The sequence below is a fragment of the Lepidothrix coronata genome, unplaced genomic scaffold, assembly GCF_001604755.1.
Source record: "Lepidothrix coronata isolate B3197 unplaced genomic scaffold, Lepidothrix_coronata-1.0 Scaffold10, whole genome shotgun sequence".
NCBI lineage: Eukaryota > Metazoa > Chordata > Aves > Passeriformes > Pipridae > Lepidothrix > Lepidothrix coronata.
In genome coordinates this window covers 783,897-802,067 of record NW_016690190.1, presented here as the reverse complement: position 1 = coordinate 802,067, position 18,171 = coordinate 783,897, and the positions used below count along the sequence as shown (strand labels likewise).

The 18,171-nt window shown below is 38.4% G+C and overlaps 2 protein-coding genes across 3 annotated transcripts in view; one reads left to right on the top strand and one right to left on the bottom strand.

The window, feature by feature from the left end:
• Positions 1-241: 241 nt before the first annotated feature.
• CUNH12orf45 (chromosome unknown C12orf45 homolog) lies at positions 242-3,859 on the top strand. Of its 2 annotated transcripts, none has more exons than XM_017804839.1 (4): positions 242-329; positions 1,020-1,110; positions 2,364-2,500; positions 3,431-3,859. In XM_017804839.1, exons 1-4 carry the CDS (start codon positions 264-266, stop codon positions 3,611-3,613), a joined length of 477 nt encoding a protein of 158 aa, XP_017660328.1. In that variant the 5' UTR covers positions 242-263; the 3' UTR covers positions 3,614-3,859. The 2 variants fall into 2 exon arrangements, with proteins under 2 accessions (XP_017660328.1, XP_017660327.1); XM_017804838.1 differs by having other exon boundaries at positions 248-336; positions 1,024-1,110.
• Positions 3,860-4,498: 639 nt separating this feature from the next.
• ALDH1L2 (aldehyde dehydrogenase 1 family member L2) overlaps positions 4,499-18,171 on the bottom strand; it is a 36,668-nt gene continuing 22,995 nt past the window's right edge. Inside the window, exons 13-23 of the mRNA XM_017804594.1 lie at positions 14,515-14,665; positions 13,740-13,810; positions 13,529-13,634; positions 13,068-13,155; positions 12,229-12,322; positions 11,887-11,983; positions 10,455-10,553; positions 9,556-9,721; positions 8,303-8,408; positions 6,910-7,109; positions 4,499-5,882 (exon numbers count right to left, since the gene is read on the bottom strand). Coding sequence (XP_017660083.1) covers positions 5,827-5,882; positions 6,910-7,109; positions 8,303-8,408; positions 9,556-9,721; positions 10,455-10,553; positions 11,887-11,983; positions 12,229-12,322; positions 13,068-13,155; positions 13,529-13,634; positions 13,740-13,810; positions 14,515-14,665 — 1,234 coding nt within the window. The 3' untranslated portion in view covers positions 4,499-5,826. The remainder of the gene's footprint in view (positions 5,883-6,909; positions 7,110-8,302; positions 8,409-9,555; positions 9,722-10,454; positions 10,554-11,886; positions 11,984-12,228; positions 12,323-13,067; positions 13,156-13,528; positions 13,635-13,739; positions 13,811-14,514; positions 14,666-18,171) is intronic.

The following is an 18,171-nucleotide window of genomic DNA, read 5'->3' as shown; positions in this document are numbered from 1 at the left end:
AGAAGTTGATAATGGTTAGGTTGATGGTTTACTATTATGTGTGCTCTAATAGTCTTTTTTTATGCTTTTTTTTGTTAGTTTTTTTTTGTTGTTGTTGTTTTTTTTTTTGTTTTGTTATTGTTTGTTCGTTTGTTTGTTTTTCTTTGCAACGTGATTTATTTTCCTTCCCGCGCAGTTCCCCGCCGCCGTGCCCCTCCCGCCCTGTGGGGGCGCTGCCGGCGCCGCGGCGGAGCGGCCGGAGCCATTCCCGTGGCGGCGGGCGCATGGCGGGGCCCGGCGGCGCGGGGGCACCGGGAGCGTCCCGGGAGCTGCTGGACGTGGGACGGCGGCGGGCAGGTGAGGGCGGGGAGCGGGGGCTCGGATCGTGGGCAGCCCGAGGCAGGGGGCTCACCAGGCCACCTGGCCGCCGGTGCGCCACTGGTCCCTCGTGTACTGAGGAGCTGCTTTCCCGGGCACGGCTGCGGTAATGCGGAGTAAATAATGGGGAGGTGTGGGCGTGGGGGAAATCCACGTTTAAATAATATCGACATTCGTAACGACGTTTTTATAAGAACCAAAAAAACAATGTTAAAAAGGCAGAAAGCTTCGCTTTAGTTACTGTTACCGGGCGGATGGCTCTGTTGGCGGTCATGGGGGTTAACGTGGGTAATTAATGCTGAATTTCCCTGCCTCGCTTGGATTTCACGGCGCTGCTCCTGCCCACGGTTAGCGTAGGTCCTCGGCACCGCTGCTGGTGGCTTGTTCTCATCACACAGGGATTTAAATCGGTGTGACTAGCACGCCTTAGCTCTTATCTCGCTGTGCTTTGCTGTGGGATATTACAGGTAGTTTTTCAGTGCATTGTAACTCCCAATAAATCTTGGGTAACTACTTCAAATACAGCGTGAGTCTGTAAGAAGTGGCCTGCAGGGCCAGGCCAGCGGCCCATGTAGCCCTGTATTCTTTCTTTCAAGAGCAGCATTAGCAGATGACAATTACAGAGAACTTGTCAGCTTAAGCACTGTAATACTTGTTTGTTTGCAGGGCTGGAAGACATTTTGCTGATTAATTCAAAATGTAGCAGCAAGAAGGCCACGACTTTACAGACAGTCAGGATGCCAAGGAGCAGTGGTAAGTAGGAGCTTGTTGCTGGAACAGTGTCAAGGAGTAGGTAACATCTGTGACATAACCTTTTCTTCAGTGCTTTCCTTGCACAGGTAAAGGGAGAAACTCTTGTGTTCAGTTTCTACTGGTGCTAGGTCCTCCACTGCAGTTCCATGTCCTGCAGGTTATTCATGTAACTTAGATGTAAATTATATTTTGCAATGCTAGGCATTACAGCTGTAAGTTTTAGGGACAGATTATTCTTTTTCAGTTGTTGCCTTTTTTTTTTTTTTCTGATCTGGGTTTTTTACTTGTTTTTAGAAGTAATTTCTCAGTATGATATATCTGTTGTATAAAAGCATTTAGTTTAAAATGGACTCCTGGCAAATTATTGTATTTTTGTGTTGTGATTGAGCTGAAATTTAAAAAGTAATAGCAAAAAAAAATTGTCAGATCAAATTCTTTCTTGGATAAAAGTCTCTACAAAGATGACAGTGTTTCAAAGGTACATTATACCTGTTAGACTTTTGTGAGGCTCACCTGGATTACCTCTTCTCAAAGAAAGAGAACTAGTGATTGGCTCACCTGCATGTGTGCAGCAAAGTTTATTTGAAAAGACTCTGAGGCAGGTTGAACATATTCTTTTCCTCCATGGAAGGGAAATGAGTGTGATTCTCCTAATGACACTGATTACCTTAAAATTCTTGGGAAGTCCCGCTGAGTTTAGAGGGATAATTCTGTAGGAAGTGCTTTATACTTCAACCTAGAGCATCTGTCTCTCTCTCACCATCTTAATTTCAGAGTTCTTTTTGTTAATTATGTTGATTTTCATTAGTCTAGCATGGCATCTGTGCTACAGCTAATTTTTCCATCTTTGAGACCTTCAGACTATTCTTTAAAAGGGAAGAGGATGCAATTATATTTCCATTGGAGATAATGCTGATATGGAAGTTCTTCAGGATGGCATTTAATATGTGTTTTAAACCATGGAATTTGAAAGCAAGTTTTCTGTAAAGTAGTCACATTTTGTTTTAAGAATCCAAGTGGAATTGTTGAAGTGACTTCTTCCTGCACCAAATGCTGACCAATAGATCCGATATATTTTTGCTGTTTATGTCTTGGAAAATTGAATACTTTAATAAATGCTTCTATTAAAACATCTTAAATTCTGTAGGCTGCTGGAAATTACAGTTGAAATGGAATCTGTTTAATGGCTCAGATTTCTGAGGAATAAATGTGAAAACTGATGTGCATCTCTTTGAATAATTGTTTCTTTTCAGTTTTGGACCGAGTACAGAGCTTTTTACCACAGATGGCCCAGGCAAATGATGAGCTCAAAAGAAAAATGATAACAGCACCAGCTCATCAATTTGATATTGAAAATCTAGACAGTGCAACTGAAAAAGTTATAGAAATGGTAAGTACTTACTATGGTTTTAATTTTATAAAGTAAATTTAGATGTGATTAAAATAACTCTCTGATCTTAGAACGAGCTAATATGATAGATAAGGTGAGGTCTTTACCATTTTAGTCTGTGATCTGCTAATGCAAAACATAGATATAATAAAAATGCTTATTTGGTTGATACTTACAACTTGGTTTTCAAACTTGCAGAATTGAATGACTGAAGATGGAGTAGTTTAGGACCAGAGTAAGACATACTTTTGAATCAGCAACTCTGAATCAAGTCACAAATTCTATTTTAAATATCTCATAGGAAAATTTGGTTTAGAAACTGGACAATTATATTGTATGCCTAGTAAGGCATAACAAGACTTTAGTGTAAGAGTAGTAACTGGCTTTAAGCTGTGCTCTGTCAGTATTTTTAGGACTGACTATAGATCTTGAGTTTAGAAAAGTTGTTATGTTGTTGTGATCCTTTATTGCTGGTATTTGTCTATTTATTCACAGTCACATCAATATTTTCTTTCTGGTTTTAACTAAAGTGTTGCAACCACATGCTTAGTTAAGAAAATTTTAATATGAAGGTAGTATGTGCATGACCCAGCCAAGTGCCTTCTGGCCTGCAGACCCACAAGGTAAAAGGCAGAGATAAGGCAGCCTGGGCTTTGGTGTGTGAGCTGTCAGAAAAATTTACTGGCCACTGGTTGGATTCAGGCCTTATATGTGCTATAGGGCAAGATAAATTACAATTTAAATATTTAGGCATCTCTTCATGATATTTGTCATAATCCTAGGAAACCCCAAAAGTCTTTCATATGGTGGTTGTGGTTTTCTTATGGTAGTAGGATGTTTCATGTGTTTGCTTTATGTTTTACTCCAATGATAGAAGTGATACAGAAATGTATAATATGTTAACCAAGATTTTTTTTTTTTTTTCCCCAGAATGTGGCTGTAGTTGAACTGAGTGATTCTGATACAGATGAGGAGATGCTAACTTCAGAAGATGACTCGGAATCTGAAGATGACTCTGTCAGCGATGAAGTGACAATAGACAACATTAAGTTTCCTAAGCAAAAGGGAGAAAAGGGCAAAATAGAAATTTTGGACAGCAAAGTGAATGAGTAAATCCATTTTATTTTACTTTAAAAAAACCCAACCAAACCAACTCATGTCTTCTCACTTCGAAGACTTGGCCCTTAAAACTATTTTGTTTCCCAGTGTAGCATCTGTCGTGTGAAATGCTATAGTTTACGTGGTGGAGAATTCAGGATCAACTCATGACTGAAGGAGGCTGGGTTTCTGAAGATTTAAGTACGATTTGATTCATCCAAAAACATGGACATGGACTTTGTAGTAGATTAGACTGAGAAAGCAGCTTGAATAAGGATCACTTGAACGAATTAAGTTAAAATTCTTGTTCTGTTGCTTTGTTGAAAAGGGCTTTTTTTATAGTATGATAGACATTTTTACTTCAAGGGCAAGAAAGAGTTAACTAGGAAAAAAGCTTTGTTTTTATATTGTTATGTACAACGTCTTCCATATTAAACATTATCTTAAAGTACCTCAGAGGTATGTCTACATTGCATTCATGACAGTGACTGCTGAACACCAGAGCAGTGGCTGAGGTCCTTCCAGCTGGGTTGGCGTGGGTAAGGACAGCCATGGCAGAGGATTACTTACTCTCTTCCTGCATTGAGCTCTGCACCTTTACAGGAATGTTACAAGCTCACATGTGAAACATTCGTGGCTGTGCCAATAACCTCCATATTCAAATGGTCCACTGTGCCTCTGGGGTGTTAAAATTGCTTTAAGTTACATTTTCATCCCCCACTTTCCCTGCTACATTTCCATTCTCTCCATTTGGTTAACAACTGTCACTGTCAGAAGGATAAAAAGGTGAATTTTCAGCTGGCCTGTACTTAGATTAGCTTGAAACAATTGTGAAACTAGGATCAGTGAGTCTCATTCATACTTACCTGAGATGGATCAAATACAGTGATTTGGGCTGTTGTATTTACTTCATAGATTGGTTTGCATTTCAGAAGTGTCTGTCATGCTGGATGCCATTGTTTCTTAAAGAAACTTTGTATTTTTTACACCATGAAAGTAAAATTTTCTTTATTGTATTTGCTCAAATATTAAACTTAATGTCATGAATTGAAGCCTGCAGTTCTTTACAAAATTTATTTTGAATCCCATACTTAAAGCTCCAGTTTTAGTATCTGTTTCTGTAATATTTGTGATGAGAAACAACAAGGATTCTGATCTTCCTTTCACAATGTGACTTAAATGCAGATTTACTGGGATTCAATGATTAAACCACTGAATATTTTAGCAAAGGGGAAGGATGGGAATCAAAGAATCAGACTGCTACCTTTAATGGCAGCACACAGATCAGATGAAGCTTTGGGTGGTGTTGCATTCTAAGAGCAAGTAGTCTTAGTAGGCATAGTTTGTTAGATAAGGTTTCAATCTATAGAACGTTTTCTTCCAACGGGAAAAAAGTTTTAAAGCCAGCATCTTACCTTGGTCATTTTACAGGAGATTTTCCCACAGATTAAAAAACCCCCAAAAGTATGAAATACAAAATAATAATCATGCTGTATGAAAGAGTGATAACAGTCCACATGCACAACACAAGAAGTGATTTTAATCTGTTAATGTAATCACCTTTCAAATTGCAGGCAGATCACACATTCTGTATCAACAAAAAGGTAGAAAATATTTTCAGTAACTTTAGCTTGATATGCATAGTTTAACACCAATGTTGAACTCTGTATGTACTATACAAAGATCATAGTAAGTGCACTTTCTTGCATTGATTTATGTATGGCACAAAGGTTTTTGTACTGCTGAAGAATCACCGGAGCAGAGTGTTTAATTGCTACTGTAAACTTGAACTGATTTATAGCAAAAATGGCATAATCAGTATATTTTAGTTCAAGCCTAATGACTAATGATTTAAAATAATCATGTAAGTATTATGTCACAGAAATACAAAGTAGGCATGTGAGAACTCATTCTTCAGTTCTATTAAAAAAAATAAACTGAATCATGTTCTAGGGGTTTTTTTGGGGGGGAGGCAGGAATTGTGCTACCAACTGTTGCTGCTGCATAATTTAAATAATTTCAGGGTAATTTCAAAAAGCCTTTATCTGTCAGTGAGACTAAAGTTTGGATTTGATTTATAGAAATTTATCCATGGAATGAGTGTTTTGTTTTGTTTGCTTAGTTGTAGCACTGCAGACAGCATATCCTAGGCATGGTGTTGAGTGCTTCATGTAGTCATCAAGATTCAAACTCTGCTGAAAGTTTACTTCCCAAGTGAAGCTGTTACTTTAATATTCCACAGTGATAGCCTTGGTTCTGAGATATTCATGAAGAGCTTCTTCACCTGTACAAGCAAAATATTCCCCTGTTAGAATAGCAGCTAAATGAGAGAATGTTGTCAGGCTGTAACTATTATTAAGAAAAAAAATTTAAATGCTGTAGCCAATATTTGAGTCCATAAAAACAATGGGAACTAATTACCTTCCCACTGAGATTTACAGAACTGTTTTGACAAGAAGAGGTCAAACCCAACAGATGTGGAAAGAAAAAAGAGCTGGAAAGAAAAAAGAGCTGGAATTTAACAAGCAGCCCCCCGGGTGGGACTGGAGCAGCAGCAGTCTTTAGATGGCCACTGAGGGCTCATAGATGAATTTATGAACTTTGCTTTGCCTGTGTTAAAGTTTATAGGTGTAGAGAAGCTGTGTAAAAATCAGTAATCTTTTTTTTTCCCCTGTTACCATCACTCAGTTTCAGGAAATGGCTTTGGATATTCCAAAGGCAAAAATCTGTTGTGTTAGTGAAATTTGGTTTTCCTTTTTTTCCTTGTCCTGAGGATTGATCTGTCCAGACTTGTAAAGTTTCTGTGACAGGGTAGACTTCAATTTTTTTAAAAACTCGTTTTGTAAAGAAAATATTTTTAATGCATCTTTCTCTGTGGCTGTTGCCAAATTTTGGTGACATTTTAAGGCATAAAAAAGTTTCCCATGCTCTTTAAAGTTTACAGGAGAAACCTAAATTAGTGTTCTTTCTGAGGGGAAAAAAGATTTTGGCCAGTATCTTTGTTACTTGACAGCATTTTGCAGCCTGTAGGCAGTTCTGGACAAGTTGCAATTTGACTGCTCTGAGAGCAGTTGGAGGGGGAATATTCTGTGTGCTATAGCATTATTTAGTAAATGTACAGGAAGAGCTGAATGGGAGGTATTGAGGTGTGAATATTGAAGGAAGGGAGAGAAACTAGATTACTGTAATTGGAGGAATTGCAGGAAGTGCATCCATAGCTCACGTTTTACTGGATACCCTGTACACAGGTAAAATGTTTTGTTCATTGATTAGGACTCTCAGATGAGAAACAAGAGAGGGAGAGAACTTACCTAAATCTTTCCCAAAGCCAGACAGCTTAAATCCACCAAATGGTGCTGCCACATCAGTTTTGTTATATGTGTTAATAAAAACTGTTCCAGCTTCTAGCTTTTCACTGACATAGAGAGCTTTGCTTATGTCTTTTGTGAAAACTCCTGAAGCTAAGCCATATTCTGTGGCATTTGCCCGTCGCAATACTCCATTGACATCCCTGTGGGAGAAAGAAATTATCTAATTGCATCTAGGTAAAGTAAACAAGTGTTAGCCACCTTCCACCTTCAGTGTGACTGAAGCACCTTTTCTCATGGCCTGCCTTCTCCAAGGAGCCTTTTTAAAGACAACTTGTTAAGGACGGATCGGTGTGTCAATCTGACAGATCCATGGAAATTCACACCATTGCTTCAAACTTGTGAAGCTTTTGGCCTTATGTTTCAATGGTTAATATCTACACTGAGAAATGCCACAGGAAATGTTGCTGTATGCATGCCACCTTTGCTCAGCTACTGTACAACTTGGGGATTAAAGCAATACAAAAATACTTGTAAAACAGAGCTTGGCAGCAGATGATGAATCAGTTTGCTAAATTTTTGGCCAGCTTTACAAGGTAATGGAGAATAAATGCTGCAAGTCAGCATTTATTATTATGCCTTCTATCAAGACACAACTTTTCAGGCCATTTCCAGAGTACTTCTTTTCTATTTGCATGTCATCTCCATATAGCTTCAAAAATCCATAACAGTTTAAAACTTTAGAAAATTCAATACAGTTCCTTAGCATTGTACATAATTTATGGATGTGAAGGGTTATCTATGTGGCTCGTTCTTAACTGCGTTATCAAAGTGCAGAAAATGAAACCTGGTGGAAATACTTATATGAAGTTTCTATGTAGGGTTTCAATCTCATCTGTGTGTAAAATAATTCTTATGATCTGGAATGAAAGATATTAAAACTGGCAGTTTACAAAACATACAGAGGAATTTTCATTTGCAACAGTAACATGCCAGTGCTACACAATGCACAACAACACTTCGTGGTCTTTTGTGACAGAAAAAATCAGCAATTCCACCGGGAAAAATACACATTTTGTAATTTAATCAAGCTGTTGCAATTACCACATCAACTTCAATAAAACATTTCCCTGAAAACTAAGTCTTGTTTAAGAACTGGCACTTAGGGTTGCATTCTATCCTGTCACACGCTGCCAACAGCATTAGGTCTATATTGATATGGAGCAGGATACCCCCTACTAAAAAAATGTATTTTCTCAGAATTTAGCTGGAAGAGGATCTAGGTATTCAGATTGGTCTAACAAGATTTAACAAAATACTGAATATGCTATCACTTCTTCACTTAGGGGGGAAATAGGAAAATGAAGTTTCTAACAGTGACAAGAGGAGAACATACCCATTTTTAAATTTAGAAATAACCATCACAGGACCAAAGGACTCTTCCTGGGCAATATACATATGGTCTTCAACATCTGTGAATACAGTGGGTTCCATGAAGAAACCTAAATAGAGGATAGAACATTGTTTGAGCATGGTAAAAGTGCTTAATGGTATCCTATTGTCCAGGCCATCTCTTTGCCATACTTTGAGGTCATAAATAAGTTACAACTTGAAACAGAAAATAGATATGAATGAAGTAGGAATGGAAATGCATGTGTATGAGCACCAGAGAAACGCCAGTAAAAAGGGTAAAAGACTGGCCTGTATTGATCAGTGACAACACATGCTGTTCCCTGCCAGGCCAGAGGGTCTGCATGTCACAGGCCAGGTGACTCCACAGGAGAAGCCCCTGTACTCTGACAGCAGGAAGATAAGGTTACAGCATGTTGCAGAGGCCACTGTAGCCATAAGGATCTGTATATTCCAAAAAGAGAAATACATGCCTGAGGCAAAGGACTGCCTCATAATGACTGTTCATTTCTGAAGGGTGTGAAGACTTGTCCAAAAGCTAGCTCATCATTGTCAGTTAAGAACTGTCCTGGTGTTATACACGAGCAATCCCATGTCTTGGTGAGTGATTGTATTCTTCTCTGAGTGTATAAAATCAGCTTCAGAGATTTTATATAAATTCCCTTCCCTTCCCTAAGATTTCCCATTTAGTTTTGTTACACAGATTTCCTATAGTTACAAGTCTCTACTTTCATTTTATTTAGGGACGCAATCATTATGTTTTGAAACTCTGATGTAAATGTTTTTTCTTCATTATTAATGAAGGACAGATGTCCATGAGAAAACGTTGGTTTTGTGTCTGCCCACTGAGCTTGGTGTGCATGTTGTTTATATAGCAAAAAAAGATTTTGATAATAATACCTCTGCTAGTAGTTTCCTCAGTCAGCTTTAGTGTTAGTGTGATCTAAAGGAATATGATTATACTTATGGCTCTTGACAGTTCAAGGGTGTTGCTAGGAAAGCCTTAACAGGAATAAATAAGCAAAACATACCCATACAGACTAGACTCTGATTCAATGTCATAACTTACACTTCAGTTGCACAGCTTCTCATAATGTGAGACTTTAAAGCCCTGTGGTATCATAAGCTCACCTGGTACTATTCCCACGATATTACAACTTCACATAGTGCAGCTGAGGCAATTGTGATGGCTTTTGCATAAAGTGTAAACGTTCCAAATACCTCTGAAAAGTATTTTACCTGGTCTACATACTTGTCTTCCTCCGTACACAAGAGTGGCTCCTTCTTTAACTCCAGTTTCACAATATTGCAGCAGCTTTTCCAAATGTGCCTTGTGATTTTGTGGACCATGATCTGTAGATCTGTCAAGTGGGTCACCAATTTTCATCTTTTTTATTTCTTCAACCTATGAGTTACCCGATTAAAATGAAGTTACATAACATAGCAAATACTTGTTACAGTGACCAGAGATTTGTGATGCTGCATTTTTTTGTGCTATGAAGATAAGCTCTAAGAAAGGACTGGATTCTTTGAAGATGTAATGTTCTTCCCTTTTTAAAATGAGGCTTTGTCTTTTGTTTCTAATCTCTAATTAATTCTGAAAGTTTTTCATGCAGTGCTCATGTATATATTCTCTTCTGCTATCAAGACAGGCATGTAAAATGTTAGCTTTTACCAGTGCTAAAGAGTTATGACAGTGGTTTCCTGTTCTTGAGCAAAATAAATGAATTCTCCAATGGTACAGTGTGGTGACTATTGGATTTTTAGTAGTGACCTTTGTATTATTCTATCTATACTTCCAATATGCTTTTTTTTTAAACTTCACAGCAGCCTTCTTCAATCCCATTGACCTAAGTTCAGTAATTATTTTTAATCTTAGTTTCCTAGTAAAATACGAACTATCACTAAAGGTACAGTATCTATTTAAATGTCACTTATTCGTGCATTACTGATGAAAATATCTCCCTTCAATGCTTCCTCTTAACCCTGTAAGAAGTTCCTGAGAAGCAGCATTGCCTATCATAAGCAATAACAAGAAATTAATAAACTGAAAATAAGAAACATAAGTGTCTATAAAACTAGTGGATCTTTCTGTCACAGTAAAACATTACTTAAACTTTAGTCCTTGAATATCTTACCACTTTACTAACAAACTCATCATGGATTGATTCTTCCACAAACAACCTGCCAGCTGCAATGCAGTTTTCTCCTTTGTTGAAATATACTGCTCCCATACCCTGTTTGGGGAAAAAAAATTAATATTTATTTGCATCCTTTTGTTCAGTCTTCCTTTCATTCTGTTCCCTTGGGTTCCATTCAGTGTTTGTTACCCTCAGACTGATCTCATAACTGGGAAACACGCTTCTGTGGAGACACATAGCTCAGGATGGACCCCTGAGCAGTGCTCCGTCCATTTCCAGCAGCCTTCCACAGAAACATTGGCTGCAGCATCACACAGAAGAGGGCTGGCAGCATGACCACTAAATATAAAACTGTGCTAATCCACTGAGCAATACTGCTTGTGTCAAAATCCACATGGAACTGGGTGAACATGGCCTAACTCTAATCTGCAGAGAATCTCCTATTTCAAGAGTGTGGATTCAGATCCCATGTAGTTTGTTCCTTTTTATTTACCAAGAACTGATACCTGCCATTGATTTTCCAGGGGCTTAGGGAGGTGGGGGAAGTAAGAGCAGGACAAATAAAATCCCTAAAAAGTTGTTTTCTGGCAGTTGGAAAGGCCTAGGGTCCTGGCATTGGTAGGTATAACCAGAATCACACATTAGTGTCGAGTGTGTGGTAAAAAAGCATTGACTCACAATCATTTAAAGCCAGCAATGCCAGGAATAGGCCAGGCTCTGCATTACCCATTCACTTGTACAGGTGAGAACAGTGGTGGGGCCAAGCAGTGCACTGACTGCAAAGTTCCAGCTTTTATTATTTTCCATGTATACTTCATTGTGTAGTCACTCAGACTCTTGTCCTGCCAAAAGACACTCCAAAAATGGTGAAAGTGTATAAGTTTCTTCCTGGTAGCAGTACCTACTTATGCTGGTTTAGAGAATTCACAGAAATAGCACTTTGGATAAGAACAGTGTGGAAGAACTTTGTTTACTTCTCAGTGATCAAACTGCATCCAATGTCATTTTGATGAATCAGATTACCTGAGCAGGAAATAAGCTCCCTAAATCCACTCAATTTCTCATTTGCCCATCTTATTTCTGAACTTTAAACATTATGGCTGGTTGGGAAGGTGAATTATTATGGCTGATGATGTATGAAGAACTATATGCCAACAGGGAGCTCAATTCTTTGTTTTGTTGTCTTTTCTAAAGTATATTTCTTGTAGTACTGATCCCTGCCTTTTTGGTGCAGCATGGACAGTTTAATTGTGCTGGCATAAAGAAACATCCTGGAGAAAAAGAATCTGAAACTGTTTTCTATGAGATTGCACGTTTTTTCATGCAAGGGCTCCCTGGTAGGTTTTCTGGCAAGTCAAGAAGAATATTGCAGTACTGTGAGGATGCATCACAAAAGCTTTGAATATATTTTACTTTGAAGCAACATTACCATTTTTACAGCTCTGTCAAGTTCACAGTCGCTGAATATGATCAATGGTGATTTACCACCAAGTTCAAGAGAAACTTTCTTCAGATTAGCAGCTGCACTGTAAAAAACCAAAAATAATCATAGAAACCAAATTTTTAATATCTTATTATTTCCTTCGAATCATAACTAGTGAAAATGTATAAACCTCTATTTTCCAGTAGTGACTTAGTAGAATTCTACATAGCAGTAAACAACCATATGCAGTTATGCTTTTTCATTACTGCTGCATGCACAATATAGCTAATAAGATACTTCACAACTAGATTAAGCAGTGTTTATTTATTAATCTTTTGCTGAAAGTACCTCTTCATGATCTGTTTACCAGTTGGTGTTGAACCAGTGAATCCAACTTTGCGAACATCTGGATGTTCAGACAGGTGCTGTCCCACTAAGCCACCTATCAGGGTGAGGAAAACAGTGTAACAGGACAGTATACAGGCAATTTTTACTACTCCAGCAGCAGCATTGTAATGCAAAAGGAGCTAACAATATGTCAATCAAGTACAAAAAGATATCCTTATTTATATTTACAGCTTTTTTCATATCACTACGAAATATTTCATATTAGTTAACTTGGATCGCATCCGTGCCTTCAAATTCCCCCGTCTGTTTAGACTAAAGAATTTTCCAGTATTCCACTGTATGTGGAATTATCTGATTTGTAATGAAGCCTGACCCATACAGTTGCTCTGTTGCTTTTCTTCCTTGGGGGAAAGAGGAAAATGGTGACATCAGGTAACACAGTATGGACTGTGACTTACCTATAGTGATCAATATGCATCTTATCAACTCGCTCTAAGTCTCAGAGTCACATTTAAATCCAAGTGATGATAAGATTAGGAGAAAAATTAAGTTTTACAATCAAGTGAAACGTGTCTCTGTAACATATTCTTTTCCAGACTGTTCATGCTATTTGTGTGAATTTGCAAAGGGTATAGGCTGAGAGCTCTTACCAACAACTAGAGCCAGTTGACATATAAATTTTTCCTATTCTCTTCTGAAAATATGTGAAATCACTGTATGACATAGGTGCAAGTCTATTATCTGTGGAGATACATGTGCTTATGTAATAGGTAAAGTCCTAGTTCACCAGTTTTAGCATGACCTTCTCTCCCCAGAAAAATGATTAGTTGATGTTTTACCTGAACCAGGCAGAATATTTATAACGCCCTTAGGAAATCCAGCTTTAGCTGAGAGTTCTGCAAACTTCAAGGAAGTCAGAGGTGTGACCTAAGTAGAAACATTTGGATTAGGTCTCCTATTTTAATTAAATGCATGATGATAGCTTTTACATTCGATACGTCTTAGTTTTGATACAATATTCCCCTTCTTACAGTATTGACAAATTAAAAGTGATGGCTTCTTGTGGAAAATAATTCATTCTTGAAAATGAGAGGAGCGCCAGAGCAGAATTGGAGACAATCAGTACCTTGTATCATCGTGGCAATTTGTATTATTATACAGGCACTTTAAAACATATGACACAGTCAACCCATGGGTACATATGATGGATCAATCTATGGGTGAAATCTGCTAGATTGCCTGAATTATTTTTCCTGAACAGGGGCACCTGGGCCATCTGTATATTCCTTTTTGCTTTTACCTGAGCTGGCTTGAGTACGAGCGTGTTGCCTGCAGCCAAGCATGCTGCGCTCTTCCATGCAAGCATCATCAGTGGGTAATTCCAGGGGATAATAATTGCACAGACACTTAAAACAGGGAAAAAACAGGGAAAGATTACTACTTGATGGCAGCTTTTCAATGGCTTTTCTGCATATCAAGGCTGTCACCATGAAGAAAAAAGTGATACTTACCCTAATGGCTCTTTCTTGGTGAATGTTAGGTTATGGTTTGGCCTGGCCTGATTAATTGGAATTGTAGCACCCTAAAAGACAGAGGAGGAACAAATCTTCATACTGTTTAATAAGTTCTATTCAAGTAGATTTGCCATGTAAGTTTGTTTTGGAAAGCTACAGAGTAGGCTGCAAAACCACAAGCATTTTTGGACCAGGGAAAGGGGTGGGGATTCTTCTACTGTATGATTGCCTACTGTGGATATTGTAATCAGCTCCTGAATGAAATAAAAGCACAGATAACAATAGTATCAAAGAACATAAAGTGAGGGTCTGATGGACAAAAAAGAGCTGGATTAAGTTCTTGATTGTGGATCTTAAAAGATACTTGGGGAAATGCTCTTGAACCTGAGCCACATATTGTGCCATCAAGCCTTGGTCAGACTGTAGCATAGCACATGAGTCTCTGCACTTACCTGCATGATAAGCACAATGATATTCTGTCCCACGAATAATCAAGTGCTAACTAAGCATGCATATGTACTGTGACACTTTAGCTGATTTCTTAGATCTTTAAAATCACATTCTAAATCCATATTCTCCAACTGGAGGTGGATTACCTTTTTGTATTGACAGGGAGACCCATTCTAGGTAAAATTCTAATTATGGTTTAGTTTTTGATTCCTCGATTACTTTTTCCTTTTACTGTTTTTTTGCACTGTTTCAGAAGAACAACAACAAAAAAGAAGCGTAGAGAAGTACTGCCATTGACTACTTCCTTCACACATTCACTTGCCTGAATTTTGTCACACCATCCAGCGAAGTATCTGAATGTTTGCACAGACATTCCAATATGAGTCTTCAAAGCTAAAGTGTAGACAGCTCCTGAGTCAAGAGACTCTATTGTTGCTAACTCTTCTTGATGTTCTTCCATCAGGTCTGCAAGTCTAATAAAAATGTTAAAAATCCACATCAAAGAGAAATGGCATCTAACAACTGACAACCTAAATTTCTGTTGGATATGGCAAAGAAGCATAATTAAAATACCATTCCCACTGAATTTGGAGGTGAAGCACTGGAGCAACTGCTTCTTAACATCAGTAAGGGACTGAATAACTGCCCATTAGTGTGCAAATGTCTTCACATTGGCTGTAGTAGACACTGAATGAAAACACGAACAGTGTAAACTTACCTGATTGTTCAATTATGGTTTTGTAAATAAAATCATAATTAGATTTTTTTTCTGTTGTACTATAAGGAGCCAGTTATAGAAAGTAAGACCAGTAAGTCAGAAAGCAAATGCACAATAAAAAGGAATGTTGAGTAATCAAAAGTACCAAGGAGGAACAGTCAGGATTCTTGCTTAAGATTTGAGAAACCTAACTTCATTATGCTGTTTTGTATTGTTTGAACTTGGACTAAAATATTTAAATGTTAGAAGCTTCAAAGGCATCCATGTGTCCAAAGACAAAGCTCCTAAGCTGTAATACAAATTGAATTTTCCGTGCCTTGGTACATTTGAAAATCTCTCAATGGTCTCCTTGGGCTTCAAGTTCTCCATCTGTTAGATTTATGAAATAACACAGTGAGGTGCAAGTAGGACTGTGGTAAATACTACTGAGTTGATAATAACTATCAGATTGTCTCAAAAATGCATCTGCACAGACTGATACCTATACTTATGAGGCACTACTGTTATTTTATTGGTCCCTTGATCAGGTCTGTGCGCATCGATGAATTTTCACACTCATTCCTTCACATTCACATTCTTTCACATGCATCAATGTTTTTCTTAAGCTTCCTTCTGTGGTTTGGTATGCAGACATATAATCAATGCTCCCATGTGATTTTAAGAGCTAAAAAAGTGCATTTGAGATCCCATAAAGAGAATTCAAAACTGGGAGTGAAACCTATTTTTCCATTATGCAAATTCTGCCCATGTAAAGCATTTGCAGAGATGTGGAAAAATGCTCTTTAATACCTGTTTTAACTGTATCTTGCAGACCCAGCTACAGGTCAGGGCATTGGCAGCATTGTGTAAAAGAATGGATATGGCATGGCAGGGACAAAGGAGAAGGTTCCATTTCAAGTGGATATCTCCTATTAATGATTTCTTAAGATGACGTAGCAGAGCTACAAGCTTTAATGGTACAAACCTTCTCTTTGGTTCAGCACTCAAAATCTCTAGTTTGAACAGAGGTCAGAGAAAAAGACCCTTATTTGAATTAAGGCGGTCCAGAAAGAGCCTTTATTTGTCCGGGGAACGGTTTGCAACATAAATACTCTGCTATAGCTATCCTAGAGAATCAGTCACCCAAGTGAAGAATTTAATCCAGGGATAACCTATGCTGTGTAGGGGAGCTGCATTTTCCATATACCCAACATAGTTACGTTTGCAAATCTTGAAAGCGTAAAACACTGAGTGGTAGCTCTGAGACCTTAAAAGTTACTCTTCAGGGCAGAGTTAACTTGGGCTCTCAAGCACTCCACATTCCTAATAGAAATTAAACACAAGTTTGTGCATGCTTTGAATATGTGCACACTTGTGAAAAATGTAAGTGACCAGGTGTATTTAATGTTCAGTTCTGACTTGCCCATTTTCTGTTGTGATTACTACTCAACTCTTTTTAAAAGAGTCCTGCAGGCCTTTTTCCACAACCTGGTCACACACTTTATAAGCCAAGTAGAATTTCTGGCTTTGCTTTCATTCTCTTTTGCTAAGATGCCTGCAATGTCTTGTAGAATGTGGCATTTTTTGATACTTTTTTATTTTTGATTATATCTACTTGGTTCACAAGGACATGGTAAAAGAGGGGAGGGGAATTTGCATCCAAAGCATTCAACAAAGTAAAAAGTCCTACAGCTCTATTAATGTGATAACAAATGATCTGCTGCATACACTAAGCAAAACATATTCACTTGCCTGAATATGTTTTCTCAAGTGCAGCATCACATTTCCCTGTGCTCCTCTTCCTTAGCTGCTAGAGGTCAGAAGACATGGAATGCATTCCCTACTCCTTCCTGCCTTGCTAGGCTGAACCCTTATGGGAACAGGATCATCTTCTAGTTGCCTGTTCCAAACCTCTGAATCAGAGGGATCTTTAATTTCCAAATCCTCACAGACGTTATGCAGAGAGCAGTGACCCATCCCTGCACCCAGTCAAACTGCCAGAGTGTTGTTTTTGCCTTGCTATCTGAATGCACAGCCTGCCACCATCTTGCAGCTGCCAACTGTGTCACTGATCCTTCCTCTCCTGTGTATTCCTTTGCCCAGGGCAAGCCTACTGGCACAGCACAATAAAGGCTTGGCATAGCAGTGTGTATGGGCACGCTACTGGAGATTGTATTTTTTTGAAGGCGAAAAAAATTCCTTCTTTTCTCTACAGATAAACATGCAGTCTCCTCAGCACAGTTTACTTGGCCAGGAGGTCCAACAGTAATGTTGATGAATCTGCAAACTACACCCTGCAAAAGGAATTTGTTTGATACACAGGATCTACTCCTTCATGAGCTCCTTGGGGCAGACAGTAGCAATCTGCTTCTTTACTCGTGTCTACTCATTCATTTACATGTTCTAGAACTGAAAAAGCAAGGAAAGCTCTTCATATAGCTCCACAAAAGAGGTTTTCTTTATAGGGTAGCTATAAAGCTTCTAGTCATCTGAAGTCTGCAAGACAGTGTTCTCCCGGTGCTTGCTGTCAGGCACCAGAGGCATCATGCTGTGTATGGAGAATCTATAATAACTGGGCTTTTATTAGCTGCCTCCAGTATCACTCTCACAATATACAGACAGCATGACCATTTTTCCACCAAAACCCACCATTAAAATACCATTCATTTAGCTTATCTTCTGAACCAATAATAATACAGCCAAAATGAGAACCAGGCATCCTCTAGACACAGTGAAATAAATACAAAAGAGAGAGGTGTCTCAGATAAATGTTGGATTCAGCTTAGAGAATTTCTGCACAGGACAATTCTTCCACTACAGATCTTAACACTTTTTCTAGAGTGGGTCTTTAGCCAGATGAGAAGTACACTGGAATATGATCCAAGAAAAATCTAGCATCAGTTAGAGTCTATTTCAAAATTAATGGCAATGTAGTTGTTCGTTTGCAACGATGGAGTACAGATGCAGGCAAGCTTAGCAAGGTAAAACCTCTGCCTACCTAACCCAGGTAGGCTCTGTCTTTTAAAACTTAGCTTTATTTCTACAGAAGGGTGTGGACTTTACAAGGGAATTTTCAATCCTTGCAACAAAACCCATATAGATAAAATTATGGGTATTAGGGGTATCAAGTATTTAAAATATATTTTCCTCAAATTCATTTCCACTCATAAATAACTATGAAAGAATGGTGGCAGTGAGACAACACAAAATTCTTCTCTGCCACAAGGAATACTGGCCAGCTAAGACCTGAGGGTGGAGTAAATCAGGGGATGAAAAGATGGC